The 18,962-nt window shown below is 28.3% G+C and overlaps 2 protein-coding genes across 3 annotated transcripts; one reads left to right on the top strand and one right to left on the bottom strand.

The window, feature by feature from the left end:
• Positions 1–742: 742 nt before the first annotated feature.
• cta (Guanine nucleotide-binding protein subunit alpha cta) lies at positions 743–9,154 on the bottom strand. The gene is made up of 5 exons (XM_011646229.3): positions 7,375–9,154; positions 4,468–4,728; positions 3,677–3,727; positions 3,305–3,522; positions 743–3,201 (listed from the first exon to the last, which is right to left on the bottom strand). The coding sequence occupies exons 1-5, from the start codon at positions 7,588–7,590 to the stop codon at positions 2,844–2,846; spliced, it is 1,104 nt and encodes a 367-aa protein (XP_011644531.3). The 5' UTR covers positions 7,591–9,154; the 3' UTR covers positions 743–2,843.
• Positions 9,155–9,621: 467 nt separating this feature from the next.
• On the top strand, positions 9,622–18,862 carry cnk (connector enhancer of ksr). 2 transcript variants are annotated; one of them, XM_089075299.1, is made up of 13 exons: positions 9,622–9,778; positions 10,471–11,060; positions 11,426–11,536; positions 11,611–11,849; positions 12,072–14,276; positions 14,337–14,563; positions 14,879–15,008; positions 15,086–15,580; positions 15,660–15,800; positions 15,895–16,517; positions 16,673–17,056; positions 17,173–17,399; positions 17,803–18,862. In XM_089075299.1, exons 1-13 carry the CDS (start codon positions 9,721–9,723, stop codon positions 18,016–18,018), a joined length of 5,646 nt encoding a protein of 1,881 aa, XP_088931425.1. In that variant the 5' UTR covers positions 9,622–9,720; the 3' UTR covers positions 18,019–18,862. The 2 variants fall into 2 exon arrangements, with proteins under 2 accessions (XP_088931425.1, XP_088931424.1); XM_089075298.1 differs by having other exon boundaries at positions 12,072–14,563.
• Positions 18,863–18,962: the final 100 nt, after the last annotated feature.

The raw sequence follows: 18,962 nt of genomic DNA, 5'->3' as shown, positions 1-18,962 counted from the left end.
ACATTTAAAATTACCCAATCGATTTGCAAAAAATTCACGCGCTTGGACATGGTATATCGCATAGTAGTGAAAGTATCCTGATTTTAAATTCTGTTTTTATTCTGTTTTTAAAGTATTCTGTTTTTAAATTATTATTATTATCCTACATATATCCTATATATTCAATGATAAGTACGTACATGTAATAAAAATTGCTTTTAAGTTTTGTCTTACTTAATTGTGATTATTTAATTTACTGTATATAAAAATTAATATCGGCATAATAATATACAATTATTACCAGAGATTAATCAAATTAAATTATTAAAATTATAAAATGAAATGTCATGAATAAATGAATATAAAATAGGTGAATCAGATTACAAGAACGTCTTCGCTATTATTCGCAAAGTGCTATATCTCAGCGCAAATTTTCTACAAATTTGTTAACTTTAAATGATTTTTATTAAAACTTATTGTAATCTCAATATTTTTGTGTAAAGATTTTCATCTTGGAATGTTCTAGAAAAAACTTGTCCCAATAATTCTAAAGCACTCTATGTATACGCGTGTGCATGTGCATATGCGCGCATGTGTGTGTGTGTGTGTGTGTGTGTGTGTTAAATTCTTTAATAAACTAACAGAGATAAAGTATATAATAACATAGAAATTTCTTAATTCACTATATTCTTTGGCTTAATCAACATCATTACATAACATCTTTGAACTTGATTTATGTGCACATGTGTAATAAAAGATAACATTTGTTGTCAAAAACAGTTTAATAAGCTTTAAATTATGTAGAATATTCTTTTTACATTTTTTAAAAAATATTTAATATAATGATTCAATTCAAACTGTACATTTTATAATTCTGCTTATAATTATAAAATAATAAAATCTGTAAATAAATATACATGTAGACAAAGTCTATTTAAAGTTTTATGCGAGCCAAATGCTTCCACATCTTTTTATCCATCTTCTCTTTATTTGCAAAATAAGATAAAAAGAATACAGAAAAGAATAGATTCTAAAATTTCATCCTATCAGTGTGCATATATATGAATTCTAGCATCTATTCTTTTCTGTTTTCATCTCAATTTATATGACAAGGACATAGAAACATTCGATTCGTGAAAGCTGAAATTTGCACAAGTCTAATGTATAGAAAAACATAATATTAAATTTACTAAATTAGATATAATAGTTTATATAAATTATTTTTCTAATCTATGCAATATGGAAAGTCAGAAACGCGCAATTAATTTATATAATGGAAAGAATAATACTGATTATTTTATTTAAACATTTTTCTGTAATAATCAATAATCATCAAATTCCTAGAATAAGCAAATAAAACTTCTTATATCATGTGATGTAGTTATATTGAAATATTTAAAATAGTTGTTCTTATATTTCCTTGAATTAATTCTTTACTGCACAATATTTAACTTAAGAAGAACACAAAAATTCCATAATAGATATGTAAAAAATATGAAAGATTAAAAGATTTTTAATTAACATTATATTTTTTATATAAAGAAAGGAAACAGTTTTACAATTGATGTAGTTATTTTCAATTTATACAGTAATAAAAACTTAATATCAAAATTCACAGAATACACAAGATAAAGATTTAAATATTATTACATTGAATAGCATTGTTTCTTCAGAAGAAGAAATAGGCGAACAATTTTTCCCACAGCAATTTGAACACAAACTGGTTAGCTTCATTTGGTTTACATAGCTTGGTTTTAGTATTTGGTTTTTTTATTTAACCGTTTGAGTGACAAAAACAATTGCAAAGTTCTAACACAAGTGCTAAGCAAGCACAATAACAAGCTTATTGTCAATGTACTCAATTTATATCACTTTTTAAATTTAATTTGTATATATAATTGAATTGAATTATGAAAATTAAACTATCTCTAAATATTAAGATCATATCAAATAAGATGACAAGAGAAAAAAATAATAGTACATGTTATACAATATAGAAGAATGTATGATCACGCTCGTTATTTTTCAATATAAAAATGGAAAAAATGCAGTTATGTTTTTCGGCATTCAAACGGTTAATGTGTATTCAGTAATAGAAATAATTAATCTTAAATAAAAAATAAGATATATTTGTAGATTTGTAAATCCTCGTTAATAATCAGAAACAAATTTATATCGATTGCTTGGTAATTGTGATATCATGGCATTGAAATATAGGATTTCTTTATTCAGTTTGACTCACTCTATGCATACGAGAAATAGGCAATTATTATTCTATATATTAAATCATGAATTATGTTAAATCTATGCAAACATAAAAATTGGAACTGAATTATTTGCAACTGATCTCCTTTCTTTTTATACAAATATATCAATCTATTATCATAAAAATTCTTGACAATATACAGAATACAAATAATTATGTACAATACTTTGTATAATAATCTCCTTGCAACTATTCAATACCTTTCAAAAGTACGATGAAAATATATTTTATAATACATCCGTACATACATATAACCGCAATGCACCTATAGTGTATATAAAGTCAAATTTTTAATATATTTTTAGGCAGTTTTCTCTCACTTTTATTATAAATGTAACTATACAGAAAGGTAAATGTTCAAAAGTTGTATATCTTCATGTATTTGTTTGCGTATGTGTTGTATGTGCATGTATAATATACATATATACACATACATATATAGTTTTATCAAAATGTATTTTGACCTAATATATATTACAATATTCTTCGAAAACTACAAATTGGATTAATAGTATTGAATGTATATGTTAAGTTTCTGACGCGTACCTTTGTTTTTTACTAGCTGCTTTATCTGGTTAATTATTCGGTTTCTATGTCATTATTGAAGCATGAGGGATTCTAAGTTCCGATGTAGAATAGTGTCCTTCACAGCATTAAAAACAACTTTAATATTTTCTGTGTCCACTGCAGTAGTGAAGTGGTGAAATAATGGTTTTCTTGGATCCCTCTTAACCGAGACAAACATATCGAGGATAAAACTTTGCACATCTTTCATGGAATGTGGATCACCCGTAAATTGTGGAAAATACAAACGGACGTTTGTATCCTGTGATCTCACTTTTTTATCGAGCAAATCCGTTTTGTTCAAAAACAAAATTATAGAGACACCACAAAATATCATGTTGTTCACAATTGTATCAAATATATTTCTAGATTCCTCTAATCTGTTGGTTCTCCTACAAGATTAATTATTATTATTATCATCATCATATAATTCACAATTTTAAAGGCAATTACATTTATTTTAAGGTTTTATAAGATAAAAAAGAAAAGACATACCTATCTTCCAACAAGACTTGGTCAAATTCCGATGATGATACGAGAAAAAGTATAGACGTTACGCAATCAAAGCATTGATACCATTTTTGCCTTTGAGATCTTTGACCGCCAACGTCAACAAAGAGGAATGGAATATTATTAATCGGTATTACAAATTCAGAAATTCCTTTTGTTGCCTTTCTACAATGTAAGATATCCTGATGTGTAGGTGTATAATCCTGAAAAATATTTTTTTATATATTCTGTAAATAATGATAACTACAATTAAAAACAATATAAAAGTTAAACAAACTGCATTTTTTTTAATTTTTCTATAAAAATATACTAAATGCATTAAAATTATTATCATCAGATAAATTGTAAAAACATTACCACTTTTGCAATCCTATCAAGATTATCCAAGAAGTACTGGACAGAATCACTCTGAAAATATCAAATCACATACAAATATAATATATATATATATATATATATAAAAATTAAGAAAATAATAATATAAAAATAATTAAATAATATGTGTATGGAAATAATAGAAATAAATAAATAAAGATAAAACTATATACTTTAATATGAAAATACAATATTTATATACTCAATGCAAGCATATACATATATAGTATGTAAGCATGCATTATTATACAATGTTTCTCATTTTAAATGAATCAATCAAATATTTTGAAAATTAATTCAGTGAATAAAAATATTTCAGAAAGAAAGATTGTATATTCATCAATTTTGATAAAAGAAGAATAATAAGAAAAAACCTATTTTACTTAGGAAAAGTAAAATAGACATAATTTTGTATAATTTTAGGGTTGAAGTATATCATACATTCAATATGCTAATTGAAATTACATCTCAGATGACCAGAATAAAAAAATGGAATAAATCGAGAAAATGCATCTCAATCATTCGAGATAAGTTGCTACAAATATCGATGGTACATAATATATTATATTTTGACATAAAAAAATATAGACTATCTTACGAAAATGCTATATTTGATTGATTTTGTAAAATCTATATAAAGTATACGTGCGTATGCGTGCGCGCGTGTGCTATCTTACGATTTAGAATAAGATTTCATTGTTAGATAGTATTAAATTATAGGAATACTATATAATCTAATAATGTGTCCAAAGTACAATTAAAAAAGGTCTTACTAATTGAAATTCTCTTCGTCTATCGAATGCTCTTCTAATCGATGCATCCTTCCATAAACTTTGTAACGCTGGCACATAATGTAGAAATAATCTAGTGTCCAGCACCATAGTGTTTTCAAATTTAAGTAATTGAAAACCAATATCATAATTCTTAGGATTCTCCCAAGGAATATTTAGTTTATCCCGTGCATCCACTAAAACCTTCATACCCTTTATTATATTCTGGTAGATCACATGTTGATATTCCTTAATTAGTTCAGGCTGAAAAGAAACACAATTTATATGTAATGATGCTGTAAATTTAATTCTCTAAATGTAGTCTTTTTATTAAGAATGTTTTTTTGTTTTTATAAATTTATGATTAAATTAATGATTAAAAACAAATTTATTTAATTTATTCAAAATGTAATTAATGATAAATTAATTATATTTATATGTAATCGAATATTATAAAAATGAAGAATATTTCTATCAAAGTAAGTTTCAATTTTGTCATTCTTTTATAATTTTAATAAGATTTAACAAGATAAAGTCTAATGTGAAATTATGTGGGTGTACAAAGGTATGATGATGTAGATGTAAAAGTGTGAGACAACATATGTATAGCGATATGAATGTGTAGTTGCGGAGATAACCATGTGAAAGAATGAATGTGTAAAAGTACGTGGGTGTATAGAGATATGAAGATATAGAGATGCAAATGTATAAATGTGATATTTCAGATATATACATGAAAATATGAAGAAAAATCTTTGCGCAAATCAAAAAATCAAAAGTTGATCATTATTATTAAATGTATTTGATGACGAAGTACAGAAACGATGACAACGATGACCACAATCAAGACATTTCTTAATAAGAAATATGTTTCAATTTCACATTATTATAGTGTACCCATAGGAAAAATAAGAAAAGATAAAGAAATTTTTGTTATATTTCTTCTAAAAATTAAAAATCTTTGTGCAATTCAAATTTAAACTATTGATTAAACATATTATATTATATTATATTAGAAACTTGATTAGTCCAGTCGTTTCTAAGATTCGAATCTCAGATATTCGCAATTTGCATAGTTTGTGTAAAGATATTTTGCCAATCTCATATTGAGATACTAACACACTTCACATGATCCACATGTCTCTTGATTTTTCAATAATAATCGTAAATCTTATTCATTTTAACATATATAATTAATTTTACATACATAATGCATTTATATTATTTGTGTTTCTTTTATTACAATTTGATATATTAATATAAATTAATATAAATAATATAAATTAATTATAATATAAATTAATTTATTTGTACCTATAATGGTAACATCACTATTCATCACTTCACTATTCATCTTTTGATTACGTATTTCACATTATTTTATTATTAAATCAATTTACAGAGTATCAATTTTTACTCCATTCTACTTTATTATTTTATTTCAATGTATTTTTTTAATTTGCATTATTATGTTAATTTGATTTTATTAGTAGAGAATCCAAGAATTAAATCTACTTTGTAAATATAAATATATAAATAATTTACCAATATTAACTTTTAGCATCATCATAATTTACTAATTGTATCTATAGTGCTCTAAATCATTTCATTTATAAATTATTAATATCTGATCATAATCAAATTTTTAGAAAATTTATATTTATAATAAGAAGACAATAAAAGATTTTTCAAAATTCATTTTTAGGTTTTAATTTAAATATTCCTTCTTCATATTTCAAACAAATGTATAGATTAAACTAAAAATTTAACTGTATATCAAATATATGATTTTTTCTGAAAACTTTCTTTAGTTATATATGTTTATATATATTAATTAAAATTTTATAATTATAAATATAATTATAATTATAATTATAAAAGTATTAAAATAATATTAGATTTTAATGATATTAAACTTATTCAATAATGAAGTAGAATACAAGAATTTTATTTGATAATAATGTTTAAAATATAAAAATAATGTAAATTCAAGTAATTTTAAAAACTTATAATTTAACAATATTTATTAATAATTTAAATAAAATCACTGAGAAATAAAACATAGAATATAGAAAAAAACATAAATACATATTAAATATATTAAATCTATTTTAATTATAAAAATGTATTAAAAATTTAATAAGTCAAATTTTTATCATTTTAATTTACATTTAATACAATTGTATATCATTTATATATTTGTCTTTATCATGGATTGTGTTACTTCATATTAATTTTGTTAATATTAATGTTAGATGAAATTTCTAAAAATTCTTCACATCGTATGATGTATTTGCAATGACAACAATTTTATCATGTAGATAATGCATGAATTCTTCAAGTTTACAAACTGTGAGCAATTAAATAAACGTTTTATTTACAATTTATATAAATATAATATATAAGTTATAAAGATTATAAAATATCTTTTAATATAACAATAAATAGTCAAAAAATATAAATAAAAAAATTTTTAATTAATCTTTAATAATTAATACATATTTCATATTTAAAATAACTGAAATTTTTCATATAAAAATAATTTGACATTTCTTTACTCTCAAATGACAATTCGATATGTAACCTAACCTAACTTAAAAGTTAGCCCTCATAATTCTATGGGCATATAACAATGAGCATAATAAAGATGTTGATATTAAAATTGCAGTTGTTTATATAAAATTGTAACTCAGTTTCTAATAATTATTCCATAAAATACGATTTTACGATTTGTTCATACAGTTGCTTAGAATTGCAGTATAAAAAATAGACCAAGTCATCAGAGTGTATTACACCGGACGATATCGATTGACAATGCCCAGAACAATACTCTAAAGCAAGTTCCTTGCCGGTTGAAAATTTTAATTTTGCGTTTCTGTCACGTACCGCACGTAGTTCTCCGACTCTTACCTCAAACTTGATCCCATGGATAATTCGCATCTGCTTGAGGAATGTCGACTTGCCACTCTCTCCGGCACCAAGCAACAGCAGCTTGACTTGCCGTCGAAACGTCTGCCGATCCTTTTCCAACATCCGATCGATTTCCTGGCTCTTATAACGCTGCTCAATTTCCTCCGGGCTGAATTTGAAACGTAAGCAACACGACCACGTTAAGGAGCTCGCCATCTTGCTACTCTGCCTTTGCCTCTCTCACTCTTTTCTATCTTCTCTTTTTTTCTCTTCTTCCGTCACTTTCCTTCCTTCTTTTCTTTTCTTCTTTTTTCTTTCTCTATTTGTCTTATGTCCTTCCTTCCTCCTTCCTTCCTTCTTTGCTTGCTTGCTTGCTTGCTTGCTTCCTTCCTTCCTTCCTTCCTTCCTTCCTTTCTTCCCTTCCTCTTTTTCTTTCTTTCCTTCCTTCCTTATTTACTTGACTCTCTTCCTTCCTTTCTTTCTTTCTTTCTCCTTCCTTTTCTTTCGTCCACACTTCCCTTCTTCGTTATTTATTTATTCGCTTTATTCCTCTTCCCGGCGTTTTCTACGCGCTACCGCCTCGAATCGTATTAACGAAACACATCGCAAATTAATTAGACTCGATTAGCAATACAGAAATTCACGTGCGAGTCCTCCGGTCTTCCTCTTCCCCACCTGTCGCTCACCCACCCATCCTGCGAAAGCGCAAGTCGATCGAGAATCGCCGATTCAGAACCACATTTCTCGAACAGGCGTAACCGGCCGGAATGCGCGATATTACTACCACTACCTATGCCACTGTCACTACTATCACTGAGCGGACGTGGTGCACGCTCGATAATCGATGCGGGTTTTTCAATCGATCCTAGACAAATCATGCATATTCACATGTATACTGTTACAATATCGTGTTACGCACACGATACTACGCGTGGTACAGGCATACGCACGATAGAGGAATTGCATGTAAAGAGAAAGATATCTCATATGGTGATCGCCACATCGCCGACGCCGCCGTTTACCACTGACGTTTGTCCACTGTCCTCGTCTTTAGTAAACTGCGAATTGAGCATGATTAAATAATCACGGTGATTATCGGGTGGCGCTCCGCAACGCCTCGTATTCACGTTTTGTGTGTCACGATCGTCTATAACATACGTCTTGCTCACTGCACCGCCTTAATTTTCTTTCTCTTTCCTCCTTTCCCTCCTTCTCTCTCTCTCTCTCCTTCTCTCTATCTTCTCACTCTTAAAAAACGACGAGTCAATCATTCATTCCTGAGCGTGCGGCGACACAGCTTTTTTACTCGCCATACATTAAATTTCACGATTCGCAATGATGCGTAACGGCTATCATATTGATATGATCGTCGCGATCGAGCCATTTTATGGTGATACATGGCAATAACAATAGTTACACGTGAATGATAGGACAGGATGCCACTGATCCCACATATACCACCTCAATTACTTTTAGGATGCATTCACATTGAAACAAAAAAAAAAAATAGCGACTATTAAAGCCAATTAGTAGAGAAACAGAATATTTAATAGCAAAATATCACAACTGCCAATACAACCTCTAGATGTCTCTTCTTCTTTTTATTTTTATTCCCGTTCTATTACGGAGATCGCAGGAACGATACGGCCATGTATCCGATCAAATCTAATCTGAGCACACACTACCTTCAGATAAGAAATAAGACGCACACACGATGTAATCTCTGGTTGTGTGTCATGTTGTTTGTCGACTTTCCTTACCTCTCATACTCTAATTTCACATAAGTTTATAATTTTCTGGGTGGTTGATTGGTTGCATGAATGTAAAGTCTTGTGTCGCGATACTAGAAATCGATCCAAGATCAAGGAAAAATTGACCAATTGTGTTGATCAATTAATCGAAATAGCAGTTGCGATTGGTCAATTTTTTTTCGAGATCTTGGCTCGATTTTTAGTATGGATTTAAAAATCGACTATATTTTGTCCATATTTTGAATTCTTTTTTTGAACCCTTTTTTCGATATAGGTGCTTTTAATTCCCATTTCCTAGTGTAAATTAACTTTAACTTAATTTAAATTAATTTTCTATTTTTATATAATTCTATAAATTAGAAGGAAATAAAAGATAAATTAAACCGAGATCAAAGTTAAAATCTATTGTTGATGGAAATGGCGGTTAATGGTTTTGTCCAGGATTGACGGCCTTTAATAGTATTTCGTCAGTGTTTTAAGGCATTGGAAGTTGGTGAACTAGTTTTAAAAAGTTGGCAATCCTGGTTGGAATGATTGCAAACGAGTCGTGAAAATTATAACGAAATTCGTGCATGAATTAGTCTACGATCGAATCATGGCGTATGTTAATGTAGCCGATTGGGAGACAGGTCAGGTGTGCGAGTGGTTAAAAGGTACAGAGAAAATATTTTATCAGTGCTAACGAATGTCTGTAGTAAAACATAGAAAAAATGGAGTAACTGGCTGAATCTCGAAGACATGTCGGAATTCCGTTCAATTTTGCGCATAAAACCTCACTCTTTTCCCCTCCTACCTTCACGTACATCCGCCCTTGTTCCTACTGTGTCAAGTTATAATGCATTCGATTCACTGACTCAACTCAACTCGGAGTTAATGATATGTATAAAAACTATTATTTATTCATTTGTTTAACCATTTAATCCCATGTATTATAATGTTCTTAACGTGATAATAAAATTTGATGTCAATTTATTCAATATTATTACTAACAATATTATTTAAACGAAAATGATTAACTTGTTTTTATTTGGTAATTCAGGATTTATATAAATTGATTTTACATTAGCATTTTGACAGTTAACTCCGTCTGATAATTATTTTATTTAATATAATATTGTTTGATATAGTATATAGTAATGTTTGATATATATATATATATATATATATTAATTGTTTTTATATTTTAATTTAAATTTAAATACAATAGTGTTACAGATAGAAATCTACCATTAGAAATGTAAATATATATATATAAATATATAAAATGAAAGTGACAATCTATAAATTGCAAGTAGCAATAAATAATTTTGTTAATTGTTATCAGTTAAATTTTTTTATGTTTCAGGGTTAGATAACACTGTATTTCCTTATGTCCATAGTTTTTTAAATCATGCTATTAATGGACAACAATTATTGAGCTTACAACCAAATGATTTAGAACAATTAGGTGTTCTAAAACTTGGTCATCAAGAAATTATTCTTGAAGCTGTAGAATATCTAAGAAGTTTACATTATGAATTGGATACTGAAAATCTACAGCTGCTAGCATTACGAATTTCAAGTCAAGCACATAGCTTGTATAAACAGTTATGTCGTCAAACTGATTCGAAACCTGTTACTACTCAAACATTATCAGATGTAGCATCACTTATGATGGCGGTAAAACCTTTAGTAAGGTGGATGGATCGTCCTCCATTTAATGGAGAAATAGGCTATCATGAAAAGAAGGCTGAATTAATGAAAATATCTTTAGAAATGGCTACATGTGCTCAAAGAGACAGATTTGCTGAAAAGCCAATTGAAGAAATTAGAACAACTTGTAATCAATTAGCACAATTGGCAGATTATATTATTCAAGATATCACTGATCCTATGATATTACAGCCTGCGAGTTTAGATTTAGCAACATTGAAAAAGAAATCTAACGATGATTTGGTAAGTATTCAACTGTTGTGTAGCATTATTGATAATATCTGAATTATATAATGACAAGTTTTTGAAACAAAAATATTTGTAACTATGTATTGATTTAATTTTGTTATACAAAATGTATAACTCTAGAATGAGATATAACTAAAATTTAAAATGAAAAATCATAAGATTTATAGTCACTAAATTAGAATTACAAAATAAATTGAACTGAATTGTTAATATAAAAATATAAATTATTAAAATGTTTTGTTTATGAGTTTTACTAACAAATTATATTAATATAATTTTTATAAGTATATTATATATAAAATATTATTCTCTATACTCGACTATCATACTCATTTAATAATAAAAATATTAATCTGTAGGGTTTTTGTATTTTACCATCGTTTTATGGAGTACATCAGATAACTGAAATTAAACTTGGATCCGCAGCGCATCTCTCTGGCAAAATGGAGGAAGGAGATGAAATAATTCAAGTAATATGTCTTATTTATATTTTGTTTGTATATTAAAAATTTTGACAAATTTAATTTTCAAATAAATCTATTAGGTAAACTATCAAACAGTAGTTGGTTGGGAGAGAAAGAATTTGCTTGAGTTATTTCGTGAAAGCCCAGCAGAAATACTTTTGACTGTAAAACGTAGACCAAGGCATACTAATATTTATGGGCAAATTTATATAAAACCATTTAGACTTCCAAGTAACAAAAGTACCTCTTCCACAATACGACATAATCTTCCACCTCCTAGACCAGAATTATTAACAACACCTGACTATTCATTATCTGGGTAAGCTATTTTTTACATGTATATTGTGGCCTTTCTATTAGTATTTTTTTTATTTAAAAATTAATACATATAAGCGTGCACGCGCATAAATTTATATATGTATACATACTTACAGTGCCTTTTAGTTTAACAAACATCTTACTGCATTTATAATTACATTTTGAATTTAACTACGAAAATTTTTATTTTTTTATTTAACACAATAAATATTTTGTTATATAGAATACCAAAGAAACCCAGCCCAGAGTCAACAAGTATTTTAGATGCAATTAAAATGTTGGATACAATGACTATAGATAGTAGCGATTCTGACTGTGAAGCAGAATCGCAATTTTATCCTACAAAACCAAGAAACTTAGTCCAAAGACGAGCTACGATAACAGGTGCCAGTCCCACAACCAAACATGATATCAATATTGAACAGTTTTGGAAGGAATTGAAACAAGAGCATAGAGCGACTCTTCAGTTGCGTGACAAAGCAGCATCTTGCGCCCATGGTTTGGATGATGTACCAACGGTAAATATACGGCCCCAAACATGTTTAGGATTAGAAACAGCGATAAAGAGGAAAAAGACTGACGAGCAAACGAATAAAAAAGTACAGTTTAATGAAAAATTAACTGATACTAAAACCATTCGTGCAGATGATACAAAAGAAAAAGTTATTTTTATACAAAACTGTGATGATGATAATGCAAACGTTATAAGTAAAAATATTAATATAGAACATTTGGACACCTCTATGGATAATGTCGTTGATAGCAATAATTTAAGTGATACAATTGTGCCTTTACATGAATATAATTCTATGAACGATACATGTAATATTAATGAAAACATATCGAAAAACAAAGAAATTAATATGCGATACGTTGAAAAACATGATAAATTAAATGAAAATTGTAGTGTTTCTGCATATAATTTGTCAGATACAGAAGAAGTAAATTTGATTGATTATAGCTTAAACAATGTACCAAATAATAATTTAACAAAAACTGATGTTTGTACAATTATCGAGAATATTAATGATTTTAAAAAGTTAAAAAATACAAATGGTAAACATAAAAAAATATCTGTTGAAAAATGCGACGGTAATGTTGCTCAAAAAATCAGTAATATCGAAAAGCAGATTGCACATGAAAAAACAGAAGAGCAAACATCTATCATAGGACAGTATAAAAAAACAGATTTGCATAAAGATAATAGAGGTATCATAAATGGTGAAAGTATTAAAAATAGTACAGAGGAAAAAAACCAAAATGATCATGAAAATGATATATCAGTTATAAATGATATAAAACATGCTGTTGAAAAATTAATTACTCAATGTGAAAATGTTATAAGCAATTATCCAGGAACTCTCTGTTTGAATAATTCGATATGTGAATATCCTGAGAATACTGATTGCAATAATTCAGAAATCTCAAACAGTAAATGGAAATGTAGTAACAATAACAGTAGCAATAGTAGTAATAGCAATAATAGTGGTGGTGGTAGGAATGGGGATGATAGTAGTAATGGTAGTAGTAGTGGTGGTAGTAGTAATAGCACTAATAGTAGTAATTATAGTGGTAGTAGTAGCACCCGTAATAATAGTAGTAATAATAATAGCAATAACAATAGTAATAGCAGTAATAGCAATAATAAAAATAATAGTGATTATGCTGACAGTAGTAGCAATAATAATATTAGTAATAGTAATAACATTGAAAAAGACGAGGTACAAAAATTTGATAAAATTTTGCCAACCGTTGATTGTACTTTGACTCAGCATGCGCCATTACTCGAAAAGACGTCTTCCTCGGTATTGTCAAGGGAGAATTTTTCTGAAATGAAGACGTCACCTAACAATAATACTAAATCTATTAAAGATAATCTCCCAAATATTATCCATAATGTTTCAAATATTCAAATAGATACAAAGCAGCAAACTGAAGAGATAAAATCTGCAGACTTGCCTTTGGCACAAGCTATAACACAGCCCTGCCGTTATATAGAATTACCAAAGATCGAGTCTATCAAAAAATTCGAAAATAAATCTCATATAACACTTCCAGAACCGCCACCTCGTAAATATTATACGAAACAAGCAATAACTGACTTGAAATTAAATAATGTTTCACAAAGTTTAGAAGATTTGGAAAAACCTCAAGTTCCAGAGAGACTTGGCATAAAACAAGAATGTAAAAAAGTAGATTTAAGTTCAAATATTAATCACATTAAAAGCAATTTGGATTGTCAAAATAGAAAGGATTCTTCAGATGTGCCTATGGTTAATTACACAGAAAATTCAATGGATTTTATTGGTGAATTACAAACTATAAGTTTAAACGATCAAAAATTTGATCGTTTAAACTTATCTAATGCTTCATTATATAATGAAAATAATGACAAGCAATCACGAGAAGAAAAGTGTTCTTTTGAAAAGTATGAAAAATTTGTTGAAAAATTCGTTTGCTCGGATCAATCCATAACAGACTGTTATAGGTTTGATCATTCTCCTCACAATATCGAAAGTCCTGACGGTATAACATACTCAAAACAAATAATATCGTCAGATTTAAAGCCAAGATTATCAGAGAAGGATAAAAGTTTTGAGAAAAGTGTTGTTAATAGAGCTATGATGGTAGCTAGAAGTATTGGCTTACATGGTAGTTTAAATAAATCTAATAGCAGTCCAAGAAGCAATAGAAGACGAAATATGTTATTGGCAAGTAAGTACAATTGAATGATAATTTTCCTCTCATTATAGTATTTAAATATTTAAAATATTTGTTCTAATAACAGTATTAGGTTCTGACAATTTCTTGAGATGTTCACACACACACACACACACACACACACACACACACACACACACACACACACACACACACACACACAAATTCACATAATTATTCCTTATTTAAAAATGTACTTTTTGAATAATATTATTTTCGTTAACGTAGTTAATATATAATATAACATAACAAATAGTTAATATCTCGAATTACTCAAAATATAAAGAAAATAAATCATTTTGTTATTAGAAAAAAGAACTGTATCCGTAAGAGACGTTGGTACTGGTGATTTAGAAGGATGGTTAACATATCGTAGTAGAGGAGCAGGTGGCGCATGGGCAAAGGCCTGGTTTGTATTAAAGGATTCATCTTTGTACAGGTAAAATTTTATGAAATTTATGAAACATAATAAATAAATTACAACATAAATATACAACATTTTATTTTTATGACTAGATTTAAAACACATGATAGTACGAAAGCTGACTGCTTGATTATATTAACGGGTTTCACTGTGTCACCGGCTACCGAAATAAAATCAAGGAAGCATTCTTTTAAAGTGTACCATACAGGGACAGTGTTTTATTTTGCTACTGATACCGAAGACTGTTTGATCTTATGGCTAGATGCAGTTAGTAAAGGCACTTTAGGTGCAGACGCTCACAATCAAAGCATCGGATTTTTCAGTGAAACCGACGAAAGCGATAGCGAAAATCAGAAAAGTAAACTGAAATATACACCGGAATCTTCTAAATCAAATGTGGAGAAATCGTTTGGTTTAAAAAAGACAGTACGCAAGGATGTTGAATCCTTTAAAGATCATGAAATTAGTGGTGCAAGCTTGGATCGAAAATACTTAAAATTTCTTAGTGCCAGAAATCAGAATATACCTGTTCCAACGGCGCAATTTAGAAGTTACAGACGAGTACTTCCTATGTCAATACCGAATAAGTAAGTACATATGACATTAAATATGTTTTGTATCGATATTTTGAGAATTAATTTTTAAACATAATTAAATATTTTGCAGAAAAGAGAATTACAATTCAAATTCTCCAGATGTACAAATGACAATTGCGGGTAGTACATTCTATGGATTGAATATTTCTCAGAATGCTACAGATATATCCAACAATCCGGATATGAGTGATTACCGATATACTATAGATAGGTAATTTTCATGTGTTCATATTTTTTACATTATATATTGTAGGAAAAGAATTCTCTATACTATATACTTATATACTATTCGTTGTTATATATAGAGCTATAAGTAGTCATAGTAAAAGACCAGATAATCTCCAAAGTTTTATCACGCAAGAATACATGACATCGCAACAAGATGAGGAATTACAAAATACTACAAATAGATCTCCGCGCGCAACGCCTTCGCTCAATGATCACGTGCATAAGAACTTGAATGATAATGCTACATATAGCGAGCAAATCAAACAATTAAGTAACACAATTTCAAACGATGTTGGCGATATTTATAGCAAGACCGGTGATAAAATACCAAACAACAATATTACGTATGCCATCTCAAAGAACACAAGTGCACATATGCACATGCCTCGTGAATTCAGCAAGGATAATTTTGCCAGTATCGGATCTGAGAACGAAGGAAATTGTATAAATGATAAATCTTATGATAGGTATTTGACAGCCGGAAGACAGAAAAAGGATTCATCAATTTCACAAAAGAGAAGAATACAGAAGTTTATGAATGTTCAGGAACCAAGACATAGTGATTCGTTTCATAGGAAAAACGTGATAAATCCAAATGAACAAAATTCTCCAAATCAAAGTGCAGAACATAATATCCATATACAGTTCTCCAATCACGAAAACTACAAGATGCATGATTGTCTTTCATCGAGAAATATTGGTATGATAGAGGATTTCACGCGATACAAAAAAAACAAACTTGTTAAAAGTGATGATAATCTTAATGCATCGATGAAATCATAACATTTTAGTCCTATTAATTGGACGTTGTGAAATTATTTGAAATTAAATCTATCTTGACTTTTTCGCTTATAGGCTATTCTGGATCCACTAGCGACCTTGCGAATACAGCGTCTGAGATGCAGCAATGCATAAAGAAAGATGTCTCAATTAATCGAAAAGGAAGTTTTAATCGTCACGATTATAATTCTTCCGATAAATGGTTGGATTCGCTAAGACGTGGCGACAAAAAAGGTTCAAACTATGATAAAAATCGTCTGAAGAATGCTGCACAGTATCAACCACCACCCATATCAACGTCACCTTTTGAGCAAGAAGGAATGCGTGCTGCATTCGAAATGCATTTAGATAAAAGCGATTATATACAGAAAACAAGTCGTCTGAAAAATTTATTTGGTACTAAACAACAGAAATCTTGTACCTTGGATCTTTCTAAGGATACCCAGAAAACTGCGTTAGGCAAGTAACTTACATTAAATGCCTTTTATAAATATTAATACATACATTAAATATATGAAATATAAGATTTGTTTTGATGATAATTTTGATAGTTTTTGAATTTTATCATTTTATAGAAACAGGTTCACCGCGGTTGCATAGAATGCTATTTCGGGACAAATGTTGCTTAAATCAGTCGCAACATCGATTGTCTACTCGTTCCAATAGTCAAAGTCCCGATAGTGGTGAAATCAGACAGTCTCACAGTTTTGTCAATAGCAGTTCTCCCCAGATGTTGAATCAAACCTTCGATTCAGTTAATGATCTGAATCCGGATACATCAACATCCTTTAACATATCAAAAGTATGTATTGAATTTTTCTCAATCAATGCATAAATAGCCTAATGAATTTCAAATAGTAAGCAATACAAGAAAATGATAAAAAATAAATATATCTAAAAATGAAAAACGAAAGATTAAGAAAAAGGATAAAGAATGCTTCTTTAAAAAAAAAAGAATAAGTAGATGATAGATAGGAATAGGAAAAAAACAAAACAAAGAAAAATAGTCAAGGAAATGAGGAGACAGAGAACAAAGATTTAGGCAATGGTTGTATGATAAAATAATAAGTTCATAATGTAATTGTACAAGAAAATATACATACAAAGAAGACCAATATACTTATGAAGAAAAGAAAAATAGAAGCTAAAAAACAATAGCCAAATTAAGATGTGGAAGAAAAAAATAATTTAATAATTTTTTTCAGCATGGCACTGGATATTTATCCAATTATAAGAACTCTCCAAATTCTAATAGAAATTTGACTCCTCCGATATTTCCATACATACCACCACCAACATCTCCACCACCTGATTATACTAGTTTAGAATATCCACCGATATTCGAACCAGGGACTTATTCTCTTTCGGATGCATCGTTACTACGTAATCGCAATAAAAATAGTCATAATGCAGGCCAATAATATAAAACAAGCCAAATTCATGTATTTAATAATACAACCAAAGATAATAATTTTTTTGTATTAATGGATTATAAATAGAATATAAATATAGAAATACAATTGAATGTATTCAAATCGTATTAATAGGATTAGTATTTTACGTATTCAAGTATTCTAAAATAATTGACTATCCCATAATACTATTTATAGAAGCATGTTTATATTGAAATTATGGAGAGTTTATTTTTCTCTAAAGTGGATGTTACAAACAAAATATATTTTGCAAAAAATCGAATTGAATATACCTGGAAGACTGAACTAAATGTTACCCAACATCGTTTGTTAGATACTGGAATTGTTTGAGATTTTCTATTTCAAAATTATTTTACATAATTCAAAGAAATTTTATTAATATTAGTATAATTAAAAATGAATCTTCGTAAAATAAATACTAATTTTATAAAATTTAAAGCAATTTAAAAATATATTGTATGTAAGTTACATTGTACATATTGTATGTAAGTTATATATATTGTATGTATTATATCTAAGCTATGTGTATTCTATATATATATATATAAAGCATATATGAAAGCATATACATATATGCTTCTATGAAAATAATAATGTATGCGTGCATATGTATGTGTGAATATGGCTGTGTGAAGTTCATTTGTGTATGTACATTGCATACGAAAATATATTATGTATTCACATATATTATATATTATATGAAATTTCTTACATTTTTATTCTAGAATAAATTTATGAAGTCTATGCATAAATATTATAAATATTATAAATGTGCATAATGTTAAAAAGTATAAATAAATGTATTACAAAATAAATATGCATAATAGCGGAAGTTGTACTGAAAATGGCGAACTCAATAAGAGAATACTTTCTGTTCTCTCTTAATCGAATGTTAAACAAGAGCAGAATAATACCTGGATGCACTCTGAGTG

Source organism: Pogonomyrmex barbatus, unplaced genomic scaffold (genome assembly GCF_055798465.1).
Source record: "Pogonomyrmex barbatus isolate J1 unplaced genomic scaffold, ASM5579846v1 scaffold18, whole genome shotgun sequence".
In the NCBI taxonomy this organism is placed as follows: Eukaryota; Metazoa; Arthropoda; class Insecta; order Hymenoptera; family Formicidae; genus Pogonomyrmex; species Pogonomyrmex barbatus.
The sequence above is the reverse complement of the archived record's forward strand: the minus strand, read 5'-3'. Positions and strand labels throughout refer to the sequence as shown.

Excerpts from the sequence above, each read along its gene's own strand:
- cta (XM_011646229.3), bottom strand. The coding sequence starts at position 7,590 with ATGGCGAGCTCCTTAACGTGGTCGTGTTGCTTACGTTTCAAATTCAGC. Across the intron at positions 3,728-4,467 it reads GACGAAGAGAATTTCAATTA|AGTGATTCTGTCCAGTACTT; the intron begins GTAAGACCTTTT and ends TGATATTTTCAG. Across the intron at positions 3,523-3,676 it reads TTGATAGGATTGCAAAAGTG|GATTATACACCTACACATCA; the intron begins GTAATGTTTTTA and ends AATATTTTTCAG.
- cnk (XM_089075298.1), top strand. The coding sequence starts at position 9,721 with ATGGCGTATGTTAATGTAGCCGATTGGGAGACAGGTCAGGTGTGCGAG. Across the intron at positions 11,537-11,610 it reads AAGGAGATGAAATAATTCAA|GTAAACTATCAAACAGTAGT; the intron begins GTAATATGTCTT and ends TAAATCTATTAG. Across the intron at positions 14,564-14,878 it reads ACGAAATATGTTATTGGCAA|AAAAAAGAACTGTATCCGTA; the intron begins GTAAGTACAATT and ends TTTTGTTATTAG.